We start from the raw sequence: 15,097 nt of genomic DNA, 5'->3' as shown, positions 1-15,097 counted from the left end.
TTCTTTGTGCATCACAATAAGCGTCCGTGTGAAACACAACAGTGGAACCAATGTTTAACAGCAGAGAAAGGAAGGAAACAAAGCTTTGATTCAGGAGAATTGTGGTTGACTGATTTTTTGGATCACTTTGAGTCGATTAATCGGTTGCAGCTCTAAAGGACAGTAAGGATCTAAGACCCCTGGACAGATTACTGTACCTCTTTGTTTGGCTGCCACCTCACAGGACACACTTGGAACATCGCAATACAATCCTGTCCAGCCTGTCTCACATTCACAGCTGTAGGTGGTGCCCGTCTGCCAGCAGGTGCCTCCATTCTTACAAGGAGATGAGTCGCACCAACGAACCAAATTCTAGGAGAATGAATGGACATAAATATGAGAAATGACATCAATAGATCAGGTGCTACACTGGAAAAAATCTAAACCTTACCAAGTGTATTTTCTCATTTCTAGTCAAAATATCTCATCACACTTAAAATAAGACATAATCACCTAAAGAGTAACTTTTCAGTGAGGTATAAGAACTTATTTTTAGACAATAGATTGTGAAAATCTTATTTTAAGAAATCTTATAAAGCTAATTATCACTTGTTCCATTGGCAAATTTTTTTGCTTGAATTAAGCAAATAAAATCTTGAATTAACCTCCTAAGACCCAGGAAATGTCAGGAAAGTACCAGCTTTTTTTGTTTTTTATTAATAAGTGCCTATATTGGAAACATCTTGATGCAACAGTTTTTTCAGATGCAGTTCTTAAAATTTTCATGGAATGTCCTTTGTGGTGGACAGTTTTCTTTTCTTCTTTTTTTTTGTATAAAGTTGTGAAACTCTTGCCCACAAATGTGGACAGAAAATCCATAACCAGGTCTTAGGAGGTTAAGCAAAAAAATCTGCCAATGGAACAAGTGAAAATTATCTTGGTAAGATTTCTTGAAATAAGATCTTCAAGATCTGTTGTCTAAAAATAAGTTATTATATCTCACTGAAAAGTTACTCTTTAGGTGATTATGTCTTATTTTAAGTGGGATGAGATATTTTGACTAGAAATGAGAAAAATACATTTGGAAAGATTTTGATTTTTGCAGTGTACTTTGTCTTATCAACATAAGTTCTGTAAGGTTCAACAAATTCATCTTATCAGTTAAAGAATACATTTATCACTGGGATAAATTATGTTAAATTAATCTAAATCATCCTACCTGACAGTTGAGTCCGGTGTATCCATGTGGGCAGGTGCATTTGTAGGTTCCATAGCTGTCGTGGCAAGTTCCGCCATTCAGGCAGGGCTTGGAGTCACATTCGTTGATATCATGCTGACAGTAGCTGCCGGTGAAGCCAGGGGGGCAAACACAAGTGAAGGTGTTGATCCCATCTACACAGGTACCACCGTTGAAGCAGGAACTGCAAATGAAGGGGATGATGAATGACACAGCAAAAGAGGCTGGAATGTAAAAGCTGCAGAGTCTTAGACTGGACAAGGACTCACATCTGATTTATCCACATAGAAAAACATAGAAAAAGTACTATTTTGGAACAATTCTTCACATTTACATTCACATTTTCCAATGTTAGGATGGAGAGAAACTCTGCATTAGACCCGGAGGGAGAAAAAAAGGCCTGGCAGTGTTGAATTTTGCAGCTGTAACTATATCTACCATAGGGGGCAGTACTGGACAAGAAAAGTAGCTCTGCAGAAACAGCAGACTGTGAACCTGTTGATCTCATGCACATACAAATCAACCTTTTAATACATATAATGCCTGTTGATGCTCTCCCCTAATCCCTACAATAAAAGCTAAACTAAAATGACAGTGTGATGTGTGGGCTGCGTACCTCTCAGTGCAGTCAGGTGTGTTATTTTCACAGTGGATTCCACTGAAGCCCACAGGGCAGGTACAGGTGTAGCTGTTCACACAGTCGGTGCAGTTGGCTCCGTTCTTACACGGGTTACTCTCACACTCGTTGATGTCCTCCTCACACATTGTGCCCCGGAAACCAGGTAGACAGGTACACAGGAAGCCGTTTATTTCATCCTTACAGAGGCCACCGTTGCTGCAGGGGTCTGTAGTAAAGATATGAATTTAGTTCAGTATTTTGTAGATTCTGTACTTAGACTTTTGCAACACACTCAAAAGAAATTAACCATTTAGCCCCTGATGTATCTATGGTGAACGGTCTGAGTGCATGATTTATTTTAGATATTCATAAAAATTCAGTTCAATAGGAAAATGTTCAAAATGTGTTGATAGAATAGACCTTGCTTTTTCCATAGACATCTGCCAAAAAGCAACCGGACGAGTTTATAAAAAACAAGAGCCACAAAACAAAAACTACTGGGCCAAAATTCAAATTACAGTTCATAGTTCATGTTCAGTTTCCTAAATCTCTTATTGATGTACATTCTGAGTGCCTTATTTAGTAAAAACCTGTAAAACTTCTATTCCTCTCTTTGTCTTTTTCTGTTTTTCCACCCTGTTTTGACCTTAAAACACACAGTAAAACAAAACCACTAAAGAAAAGAAACACAAGCATATACTCAGCAGCTTTTATGATACTGAAACAGATGCAAATTTGCAGCAGCACATTTACCTGGAATATGTCTCAAGGGTTAAAGGGTTAAAAAGAGTAACATTTGTGGACTTACTAGGTTTGCAGTCATCGATGTTTGTTTCACAGTTGCGTCCAGTGAAGCCTGGTTTGCATGTGCAGCGGTAACTGCCCAACGTGTTCTGGCAGGTTGCTCCGTTACGACAGGGATTCTTCACACACTCTTTGATGTCCACCTCACAAGTTTGACCTTAATGAAGATCAGGGATGAAAAATAAGAACTCTCATCTTCTGCTTTAAATAGAAATTCAAACAGATTTAACCATTTCAAGACTGCCATTATAACAGGCCACTTAGGTATCTTCATATTATTTTTGCAATTAAAGTGTCAAAAAAATGTCTTTTTTGCCAATTCTTTTGCACTTTTGTTTTAAGGAAGAACTTCACTTTCAATATCTGGCCATTAATTATCATTATTAAAAATAACAAATGCCTAAAACTGTGTTTTAGTAAAAAAGAAAAAACGGACTTGAAGTTTTTAACATATTTATTATCAGAAAACTGTAAATGTCCATAACAAAACTTTTTTAGGCTGAAGAAATAAACTTTCAATTATTTTACATCTGCTCAAACATGCTTTTTGGTCTTGAATGTTCAGTATCCATATTACGGCTTCATATTTTTTGTTATTTCCAGGCGTTTTTTTTTTCGCCTGTGTGGAAGTCTTTGATTCAGTTCCTTTCTACTTGTAATAGAGTCCCACATTGCTGCTATAAGGTGTTATATAATGTCAGAAAGCTCAGGATCTCAGCCTTCCGATGCCATTTGAATTTTGTCAATAGCGCAAATATTTCAGGAGTTACAGTAATTTAAATGCTGTAAAGTGCAAAATGCAGTGCTGGAGAGATTGCTGTTGTTAAAGGCTAAAAGACTTTTTACTGTGAGAAATTAATTTTCCTACGATTTTTAAACACAGTTAATCTTTAAGATTCAAAATTAAAGACCTTTACTTGTCCCTGGGGGGCAATTGTTTTGCAATTAGAGATGGCAGAGGCTATGAAGGAAAATTTGTATCTATTGGTTTTGGCTGATGGTTGTCTGAGGCAGGAACTTAAATTCATAGCACAGAGGGTGAGTGCTGTCGGATATGATTGAATTTACTTTCTTTGACACCCGGTTACGGTACAGTTCTGAAAGGGATTTTTGTTGAGTGCCAATGATTTTACTGCTGACTTTAATTATCCTGGTTAATGACTTTTTTGTTTCAGATTGAGGGATACAAACCAGGAAATGAAAGATAATGTGATAGAGGACTCAATAAAAGATCTTTAAAACAAAGTCATCAGAGATCTGTCAACCTGGAACTGAGGCCACACAGACGCTGCTGACGTCTCTTGACCAACTTGTCAGTGTTGTTGTTAAATGACAGTTTGGTGCCCGAATACTTTAAAGATTGGAAAATTTCAAAAGCTTCATCATTAATTTTGGCATTTGCAGGTTCAGGGTGGTGTCAGAGAGACATTTAAATGTAAAATAATCTGTAATTGTATGAAAAAAAGTGTGTATGTCTAATGTTTTGGTGTTTTTTTTTTAAGGATAAGAATCTTAGTAAGCATCTAGGATTTGTATTTTTATGAGAAACTGATTTTCCGCTGTTGTATTTGTGAATCACCACATTTTTGATGGAGCAGTGTGCTGTGTTTTTACTTCATACAGTATTATCTTGTTGTGTTTATGCCAGTGTAGCTGTATGAAGCATGACTACCCACAATAACAAAAAATGATGCCTTACCTGACTCACACACTAATAGAAAAGTGGTAAGAAAATATTCTTAAATATATTCTAAAAGAGGGGTGTCAAACATACAGCCCAGGGGCCAAAACTGGCCTGCCAAAGGTCCAAAAAGGTCCAATCTGGTAGTTCTTCTGGGTTCAACTGGACTAGTTTTGCTTCAAAGGAGCAAAACTTGTCCAATTGAACCTAGATGAACAACCAAGAAGAACGATGACCTGAGCAAATGAGAAATCCAATGAGAAATTGTTCTTATTTCAGTTCCCAACTCCAAAATTTTAACAATATTATACCTGTTACCAAATTTTTTGTGTAACATTGTGTGTAATTCAAATGTATACATGTTTAGGCATAATATTGTAAAAATTTACTTAGTTTTTTTCAGGTTATTCACATCTTTTTAGTGAAAGGGTAGTTTGTAAATGTGAACTGTTTCATAATTTAATGTTTTTTATTGCAGTAAAACAAAGAGAAAAAAATGTCTTTATTTCCAGGTTATTTTATGCTATTATTTTATTGGTCCAGCCCACTTGAGATCAAATTGGGCTGAATGTGGCCCCTAGAAGAAATGACTTTGACACCCCTGTTCTGAAGACATAAATACATATGACGACCAAACAAGTCATGTTGAGTTCGTCCAAAAACATGTATATGATATATGCATGTATATGAACATATATGACACATGCCGATCAATTGATTTCAGCATATTTGCATGGACATTTTCAGTGTTAAATAAATGAAGACACAATATTCGATGTCCTTGTGGGCTGGGGTTTGATGGAAAGCAAACCTTGATCTGAAACTGACAAAATGCAACTCAGCAGTTCTGTGCACTAACATACAGTTTAGTCTTTGGAGACAACATGACAAAATAGTAAATGTTCTTCAGTGACCATATGAGAAAAATGAGTCTTTTAAAACATGTGTATACAGAGACATGGGTGTTTACCTTGCCATCCTTCAGGACAGACACAGGAGAAACTCTGATAATCCTCAGACTCCTTACATTCTCCTCCATGTCTGCAGGGTTTGGAGCTGCACGGTGCCATTAAGGTTTCACAGTTTTCTCCTAGAACACACAAACAGAGAGCACGCCATTTATTACAATATAATACAAACTACCGCTGCTTAACTTTGACTGGTGTGATATCACTTAGAAGTCATGAACTTGGAGATAATCCAGTCCAAATGGACACAGAATCATCTTTCAATCAATGCTATCAGTAGATTTTAGCCAGGGTCTGTCAGTATTAGAGGCCTGCGGAGACATTTCCCTATCTGTTTCCACAACACACAGCTCATACAGGAAGCCGGCTCCAGTTTCCGGCCATTGTGAAGCCATTTGCTGTTCTGTGAGACAGGAAGCAGGCAAACAGGAAATGTGTCAAGCACCCCGTTCCCACCCCGGGACAAGCAAAACCCCTTTATTATTCAAAGTCCTGTGGATTTTTCCAAAAAGACGACCCAACAAATATAAGAAAATCTGCCATAAACCCATTCCATCATTATCTCTTTTGTCAAATAATAAGCACGACATGACATGACATGAAAATATTTTCCAGCTCTCTTATCAGGGATAGTTGTTTCACAGATGACTAAAGTGAGTCAGAGGTCTGGTGTCTTTGAGCCCTGAGGAAGTCTTGCTCCTGAACTTAACTCAACAGCTACTTCATCCGACAAATATTTTTCCTCTTTGCCCAATAACCTTAAGCACACTGTGGAAACCCATCCCCAGAGTGAGGAAATGCTCGAAACGTCCAGGCCAACACATGGGTGTATCAAATATTTTCAATAATATTTTCATACCAGTGTAAGGAAGGGCACAGACACACTTGTAGCCTGCAACATCATCGATGCATGTCCCCTGGTTGAGGCAAGGATTCGAGGCACATTCGTTGATGTTAGTCTTACAGTTTGGTCCTGTGGATTTAGTGGAAAATATATTAGAAACTTGGGCTCAAGAGACAAGTGGATTTGCAGCACACAATGCAGAGCAGAATGATTAGAAAGAATAAACACGAACAATAAGCAAAGCAACAACATCCACACCATGCTCCTTCTCATACATCGGGGGTGTCAAACTCATTTTAATTCAGGAGCCACATTCAGCTTAATATGACCTGAAGTAGGCCGGACCAGTAAAATAATAACAGTGGAAAAAAGTACAATTACATTGTAATAATGTTTACGAGTACAAAGTTTCATTAAAAATATAAATAACATGAACAAACTGAAATGTCTTAAGAAATATAAGTGCAATTTAATGCTTTTTTGAATTTGTTTGTTATTTACACATGTAAATTACAATATATAGATTACAGTGAATCTACAAGTACACAAAACATTTAGTAACAGGCAGGATACACTGGTCTACAATTTTTTAGAAATGATTTGCTTCAGAGATTAAATGTGCTAAATGTTACGTATTTTAATAAGATTAATTGGAAAATAAATGACAAAAGTGCCGGTTTGCTGATGTTTTCAAGGTATATGATTAAGTGTTATTACACATATATATTGGTTTATGTACATTTATATAATAGTTTTAGAAATCTTCCACTAAATAGAACCTGTAAAGTGAATGTATTCTAATGTGCAGACAGTGTTTTGAAGTAGATCTTGTAGCTCTGAGACAAATATTCCTTTTCAGTCAAACCCATTCTCTCGTTAATTCTTGAATTTCACATTTTGACCCAAGGCTGTATCTTGGAAAGTTCAGCCAACCAGCATTTTTTACTTGATTTTTCTTTATCAGTGACTCTCATGTGGTAAAATTTCATTACTTTTATTCTGGAAGCATTTTCCTTGTAGACCAGTGATATTGGTAAAATTGCACGGACTTCTCTTAAGACATTTCAGTTTGTTCATATTTGTTCAGATTATTCACATTTTTTGTGAAAGGATAGTTTGTAAATGTAAACATTTTCATGTAATTTTACTTTTTTTATACTAAAACAAACATTATGCATAGGTGATTAATATACAATATACTATACTATACGATACCACCTTAGGTCAAATTTGTCTGAATGTGGAACCGGAACGAAAATAATTTTAACATCCTTGACTGTTATTATCTTCAGTGTAATTTTTGCATTTCACAAATTCATCCCACGGACCCAACTGGATCCTTTGGTGGGCCGGTTTATGCCCGTGGGCCGTATGTTTGACACCTGTGTCATACAGAAATACTGACCGGTGAAGCCCACGCGACATGTGCAAATGTATCCGCTGGTCATGTCCTTGCATGTGCCTCCATTCATACATGGGTTGGATTCACATTCGTTGTTGTTAATGTCACAGTTTTTGCCGCTCCAGCCAGAGTCACACAGGCATGTATACCTAAAAGAGAGAAAATGTGGGAAAAATCTCAGTGGTAAGTCACTTTTTTGTTATTGAAATTGTATCATATACCCACGTGACACAAATGACATGCATTTCACTACAGAATATATGACCTAATAGGTCATTTGTAAAATGTTTATACAAGTTTATATTACTCAAACTGAGTAACATATTTCAAATACATTGGTTTATGTCAACCTTGTGCTTTATTATTATTGCATGTAGCAGTGTTAATGAACGCTGCATTCACAGTATACTGGTACCAGAATTGGACTGAACTCGGTAGACATGACTGTATACACACACTTACTGTAGAATAAGGTATGAGTGTATGACAACACAAAAGCTGCATGATGGAGACACTATTTTTCTTTCTTGTTTCCAAGTTATTTCTGATGTACTTTTTTTTTTCAATGAATTTTCTCAAAATAAAAAATATAAAATGTAAAAATCCAAATGTATGTTCTGAAGTGATGAGAAGCTGAGTGCAGTAATGCCTTGGATGGTCTTCGTAACCCTCTTACCCGTTGACTTTGTCTTCACAGTGACCATGGATACAGGGGTTGCTAAGGCACTCGTTGACCTGAGAGAAGCAGGTTTTGTCACGGTAACCGTCAGGACACACGCAGGTGAATTCGTTGATGCCGTCGATACAGGTGCCACCATTATGGCAGGGGTTGATGGCACATTCATCTATGTTAATGTTACACATAGTACCTGCAAAGAAAAAGTGACTCATTAGCTTTTATTTTCATCAGGTATAAACATTCAATTGACTGTCTTTGAAATTGTTTTAGACCATATCTGCCTTATCAATGTGACAATTTTACACTCTACTTTAAGAATTATTTTTAAATAAATACACAACACCAACTAATAGAGGAGCAGACAAAGCCGCCATACAATGAAGTCTATATCTCAGTGTGGTAAAATGTATCAATTTCCAGAAACATGAGGGGTTTTAAGTCTCCCTTTGTCGGCCACTTGAAGCGTTGACGCCATTCAGGCCGGTGCCACGCATAACATAAAGGCAGCCCATTTAGCTTTAAAGCAGGGACCGGCTTCCAAGCTTTTAAAAGCTCAACTTTCAGGAATCTTTCAGGGAATCTTTTCTACCACTCAAATCCCCAGTGACCGTGTGTGCCAGAGTGTGTGTGTCCCCTCTCTTTATGTGGGAGGGCAGCTTGCATGTCCTAACAGCAGCAGGTTGGGGACAGGGTGGAGCTGGAAAGTGACACCGGTTGATCCTCGGAGGAGTGTGCTCGCTCGCTCGCCATCTGTCACCCTCCCCATCAGGCTCACACTCCTCGCTCCATACCTTTAAACCAGGGGTCTCAAACATGCAGCCCGGGGGCCAAATGCAGCCCGCCAAAGGTTCCAATCCAGCCCATGGGATGAATTTACAATGTGCAAAAATTCCACAGTCAAAGCTGTCGAACTCATTTTAGTTCAGGTTCCACATACAGACCAATATGATCTACAGTAAAATAACATAATAACCTACAAAAAATGATGACCCCATATTTTCTTCTCGGTTAGATGTGAAAAAAACAATATTACATTATGCCTATAAGTAATGACAACTTCAAATTTTTGTCTTTATTATAGTGCAAAAAATAACATTAAATTATGAAAATATTTACATTTACAAACTATCCTGTAACAATAAAATGTGAATAATCTGAACAAATGTGAACAACCTGAAATTTCTAAAGAAAGTTAAGCCCAATTTTAACAATCTTCTGCCTGTTACTAAGTGTTTAGTGTCTGTAGATCCGATCCATAATGCACATGTAGAAATGATAAGTTGAGGCAAATATTGTTAAAATTGCACTTATTTTTCTTAAGAATCTTTTTTGTTTGGATAGTTTATAAAAGTAAGTATCTTCATAATTTAATGGGGTTTTCTGCACTAAAACAAAGACAAAAATTTGGAGTTGTCATTATTTATAGGTTATTATGCTATTATTTTACTGGTCTGGCCCACTGGAGATCATATCGGGCTGAATGTGGCTCCTGAAAGGAAATGAGTTTGAGACCCCTGCTTTAAACTCTCCTACCTGCATCTTTAAACAATCATCTGGTTTTACACTTTGACTGATCACAAGCTCCCTTCTCTTTAACTCTCTGCAATAACCCCAGTCAAAAAAATTCAAATATTGAGCAAGAATTTGTTCAGCTCTTCATAAACAAGGGGTGCCAGGCACATTTTTTTCTTAATTTCATTGTACATATGTATAATGACAATAAAGGCACTCTATTCTATTCTATTCTATTCTATTCTATTCTATTCTATTCTATTCTATTCTATTCTATTCTATTCTATTCTAACAAACCCCGCCCCTCGCACGTATTGTAGCTTATTTTGGCATTAGTCTGGCTGATGTCATCATGTATATGTGTGTGGTGATGAACGCATATCAACTGCATCTATATACGTGCCAAGTTTGAAGTAAATTGAAACAAAATCCTTGTTTATAGATATGTGCAATTTCGCTCATTTTAAGTAAATGGGAGAAGAAAAAAGATTTTAAAAATTCATAAAAAAAATTGAACTTTGACCTACTGTTCCCAAAATGTAATCACATCTATTCTGGGTCACTGGTAATCTATAAACCCAATTTGGTATGAATTCAACCAATAGTTTTGCTGCTACAGACATATGAAATTTCGCCCATCACAAGTAAACGAGGTTAAAAAAATATTTTTAAAAAATTCATAAAAAATTGAAACTGTGACCTATTTTTCCCAAAAGTAATGACAACTATGCTGGGTCACTGGCAATTTATTAACCAAATTTGGTATGAATTCAACCTGCTAGAGTGTTAATAAACAAACAAACCGAACCAAATACAATACCCCTTGCCTCCCCTTCAGGGGCAGGGTAATTAGTTGCTTACCAGTGTAACCAGGCGTACAGGCACACTCATAGCCATTGATCTTGTCAATACATGTCCCATAGTCACATGGGTTACTCTTGCAGTCATCAATGTTGATTTGACAGTTGATTCCTAGTGAAAAATATGTTTCCAGTGAGCTCAAATTTCAGTCAAATGGTATATTTGTGTACATTTATATATTTGTGTGTGGAGTCCCTACCGGTGGTGCCTTTGGGGCAACTGCAGATGTATGCATTCTCTCTGTCCTGGCAGGTGCCTCCATTCCTGCATGGTTGGCTTAAGCATTCATTGATGTTGGTCTCACACAGACGGCCTGTGTAACCTGGTCTGCAGTGGCAGCTGAAGGAGGCCAGGCCGTCGATGCAGGTACCATAGTGGCATGGGCTAGAGGAACATTCATTGATGTCTGTCTCACAGTGTGTTCCAGTGTAGCCTAGAAAAAAACAGAGCATTCTTCTTTACTGTTTTTACTGAAACTGTCCACTTTTCATTGGCTGGAACATTTGGCTTCCTCACACGAACTTAAAATCTCCATTCCTTTTCATGGAGAAACATCAAAAGACCAAGAGTAGGTAGATGGCTATCTGAGCTATCTACAACTCTACCTTTAGAGAAAAATACTTAAACAATAAAGCATCAGCAATAGAATTTTCATCAGATCTGGGACCCTGTCACTGTGAACACAGCAAGAACAAATTTGACACATAGGATGGAAGTATAACATGCATAGCAGTGTTCAGTTCAGTGGAAATGTCCTTTTTTAATTTCTTTGTTTATTTATCCTAAATAAATTAGAATATGATTTCCAAACTGATTGCCAACCAAGAAATGAAACAAATACAGGTGGGGGTTGATATGGCATTGTTTTGATTAGTTTGTTCAACACATGTAATTGTGCTTTCTTGTTATGTGTGAAAATAATCAAAAGAATGTTGGTTAAAAAAAAAAAAAGAAAAAAACTCCATTCCTTTTTGCATGTTCAATGTTGAGTGGTTATGTTTTGTTATTTTCTAATTTTGCTGTGCTTAGAACATTTCTGGGTGTGGACCTTTGGGCAGTGACTGTTTAGGGTCCAGCCTAGTGCAGTGACACGGCCGACCTTAAATGTCAGTATGACAACTTCAGCCATTCCTGCTGTTTTATTGGTTCTCTTGCATGACACAGGCTTTATTCATGAGTGAATCTTAAAGCTCGACCAGATTATATAAACAGCAGATATTCTATTTTCCAGCAGAGCATTCTCCCAGTAGACCAGGGGTGAGCAATCCTGGACCTGGAGGGCTGGTATCCTGCATGTTTTAGATGTTTCCCTCTTCCAACACACCTGGTTCACATGATAAGCCTATCATCAAGCTCTGCAGAAGCCTGATAATGACCTTCAGGTGTGCTGGAAGAGGGAAACATCTAAAACATGCAGGATACCAACCCTCGAGGACCAGGATTGCCCACCCCTGCAGTAGACTCAAATGACATTCTAATAATATATTTTTGAGTCTTCTCTGTGGCTTATCTGACACTGAGCAGATTCTAGTGTAAAAGGTAAAATATGTTCTTCAGTTACATTCACTTACAATCTTCCCGTAAGGTTGTGCGAAGGTATGGGAGAATTTATTTGTTCTCTACAATGTAACCACTGTGAAATAAGTTATAAAATAACATTACATTCTTCCTTTCATGGTTTGCTCTTGCTAACACTGTTCTCACTCTTCATTTACTCTCTAGGTCACTTGACCACTACTTCTCTCTCTCATTGGCTGAATGGAGACAAGGGGTCACTTGTATATTGTATATTATCTATTTACAAACACTAACCAACAGATACTATGCAGTATACCTTTAAAGGCTTTAAAAGCTTATTTTCCTCTTATATACCTTCAGTGCATTCACATGTGTACTTGTTTCGTCCGTCGGTGCACTTGGCTCCATTTTTGCAAGGCGTGCTAGCACACTCATCGATGTCTATCTGGCAGAGGTTCCCAGTGAAGCCTTAAAAAGAAAAAAAAAAAACAAGTGGGTGTTATTGTGAGCAAGCTTGTGTACAGACATGGCAACTGTGTTCTCACCATTTTAAACGAGTCCCACTCATAATCCTGAGCCCATAGTACGAGGGCTCTCAATGAATCAGAAAACTGCATGTTAATTAACAACTGTGCAACACTACAAGCTCTCTATTTTCCCTTTCACTTCTTTTCAGCGTGGCTCAAAAAGTTGAAGGGAGAGTAGGGGAACTGGTTCGTTAGAATTGGGGGAGAGGTGTGGGGTTTGGGGGGGAGATTGAAGGAAGAATGAAAGTTGCGAGGCCTCCTGACCAGGAGGTGAGAGACAAAGGAGGGCCTGTCTCCTCAATGCAACGCCAAACTGAGCCTGTTGCCTCTTTTGTCCCCGAAAACTTTTCCATCACAATGCGCATTCTCATGTCTTGCTTTCACCCTCTTTCACTTCCCCCTCTCTCCCTTCCCGCCTCTAAAAAGAGCCAGCTTGACCTTTGACCCCCTTACTATTCAAACTCCTTGTCATTCAAAATCAACCAGCAGGCTTTCTCCTTTTTCCCAAAGATATTTTCATCTCAGATTTTTCTCCTTCCTCTTCTCCTCGTCCACCCTTCGTCCCAAGATGGTACAGCCCGACGACTATTAAGATGCTGTCTGATGAAGAGATAACGTTTGGCATCCCCTCCCCACCTCGCCCCTGGAACACACAGGTGGTTTGAGCTAAAAGACAGACTCAGATGCCACTAATCTGGTGAGGAAGTATTTGTGTGGCTGGCCGTAAGCTGATGTCTCCCAGTGGACTACGCTAAAACCATTCAGGGTTTCTGGCGTGGCCACAAGTAAACACATGACTTCAAGACTACACTGCGCGTTATGTGTTTTTGTTGTCAGTGCAAATCGAATTAATACACATAACACATGTTCTGGGAAAAATTACATCGATAAAAATCCTCTAAACTTATGAAACGTCTGAGGATAATATTTCTACAGGGTTTATATTTTACTAATAAATAATTACTGCTTTATTAATTGCTGATTGCTAATTTTTGATCAATTATTATGCTGATCGGAACAAATTTGGGGTTGTTCTAATTTTTAAAAAAATCCTGCTATTGATGTTTATCTAGCCTGTGCAGTACAGTTAGAAATGTTTATAATAAAAAAAATAAACATGCTCATGTATTTTATTCCAGTGATTGTGATTTCACTACCAGTTTTAATTAATGGCTCACATCTACAGACACAGATTACAGTTGCCAGTGTTTTCAGTGTTTTTATGTGAATTTAATCATTAGGAGTTAGGAGGATACAGTGGATTTGCTTGACCTAACTACAATGTGTGGCTTATGTGTGGTTAATTCTAACCACACATAAACTCCTAAACTATCATTGTTACTACACATGAACAATCAATATCAAAAAAGAGAGAAACAGAAAAAACTTCAACAATCGAACCATAAAGGATCAGCTGTTTGCAGACTCTGAGGCAAAAACACTAGTCTCTTCTGTAAGCTATACTGCCAATTTCCAGCAGTGGGAAAAAGTTGGAGCAAGCTAGAACAAACTTCAGCGGTACAACTTGTGTGTTAATTTGCCAGCATGGGATACAAACTGAAGTTTCTTTTTAGTTTAGTTACAATGCCCCAAATAGAACTGGAGACTGAAACCAAAAGAGCATGAAGCAATCACAGAATAAGAGGCTCTTATCCAGATGCACACATATGCATACGCACACAAACGGGTTAAGCAGAAATGCAAGCATGCATTGGGGGACTCTTAGAGACACATGCAGCCCAGCAGCCAAAGAGGGATTTATCCCCAGACTGCTGGAATCAGACATTTCAATGGCTCTCAGTGGGGTTTCCATGGCTATTCCATGTACAGAAATGAAAAGAGGGGACCCTCGCCTCAGGCCTGGCTCGCAACAGGGACAAATTTACATCTCAAGCAGGTCGGTTAAGACCCCTCCCCCTTCTTTACCCCTCCCTTCCTGTTTCGGCGTAACGGTCTGTGCGTCTGAACCCCCCCCAATACAACCACCCCTCCATCCAACATCCAAAAAAAAAAAAACTTTCACCACGAACACTTGGTGCTACTTCCTCACATAACCTCTCCCTCACTGCCACAGATGTTAAGCTCTTGTGTTCGCTCCTGTACCCCCCTCTTTATTAATTCTAAGGCTTCCTCGTTGGGGTGTCTCACTCTCTTTCCGTCTTTCTTTCTGTTTTTGGTTCTTCCATTCTTTCTCTCTCAACAGGAGGAATGCTGCCTCTCTCCACCCAGGCCGCCTTTGATGCGGCCGACTTTGAGCTTCACTATTTTCCCAAAAAGAAAGAAAGAAAAAAATCTCTTTCCACCTCAATGATCCTGCTGAAAGAATGCAAAATAAAAAAAAAAACACATTTGGAGCGTTTGAAGAACCCTCTCCTTCCAAGATTAAATACTTGCATTCCTTCACTGCGGAACAAAACATTAATACCTCTTGTGCAAATAGTGTAACTCCAATCACGTCTGATGAAA

General features: G+C 38.2%; 1 protein-coding gene across 1 annotated transcript in view; it reads right to left on the bottom strand.

The window, feature by feature from the left end:
* notch1b (notch receptor 1b) overlaps positions 1-15,097 on the bottom strand; it is a 58,316-nt gene that overhangs the window by 18,550 nt on the left and 24,669 nt on the right. The window contains exons 10-20 of the mRNA XM_030143045.1: positions 12,459-12,572; positions 10,786-11,019; positions 10,587-10,697; positions 8,211-8,403; positions 7,538-7,683; positions 6,148-6,261; positions 5,291-5,410; positions 2,644-2,796; positions 1,833-2,061; positions 1,199-1,400; positions 198-351 (exon numbers count right to left, since the gene is read on the bottom strand). Of these exons, the coding sequence (XP_029998905.1) occupies positions 198-351; positions 1,199-1,400; positions 1,833-2,061; positions 2,644-2,796; positions 5,291-5,410; positions 6,148-6,261; positions 7,538-7,683; positions 8,211-8,403; positions 10,587-10,697; positions 10,786-11,019; positions 12,459-12,572 (1,770 nt within the window). The remainder of the gene's footprint in view (positions 1-197; positions 352-1,198; positions 1,401-1,832; positions 2,062-2,643; positions 2,797-5,290; positions 5,411-6,147; positions 6,262-7,537; positions 7,684-8,210; positions 8,404-10,586; positions 10,698-10,785; positions 11,020-12,458; positions 12,573-15,097) is intronic.

The sequence above is a fragment of the Sphaeramia orbicularis genome, chromosome 9 (assembly GCF_902148855.1).
Source record: "Sphaeramia orbicularis chromosome 9, fSphaOr1.1, whole genome shotgun sequence".
Classification (NCBI taxonomy): domain Eukaryota; kingdom Metazoa; phylum Chordata; class Actinopteri; order Kurtiformes; family Apogonidae; genus Sphaeramia; species Sphaeramia orbicularis.
The sequence above is the reverse complement of the archived record's forward strand: the minus strand, read 5'-3'. Positions and strand labels throughout refer to the sequence as shown.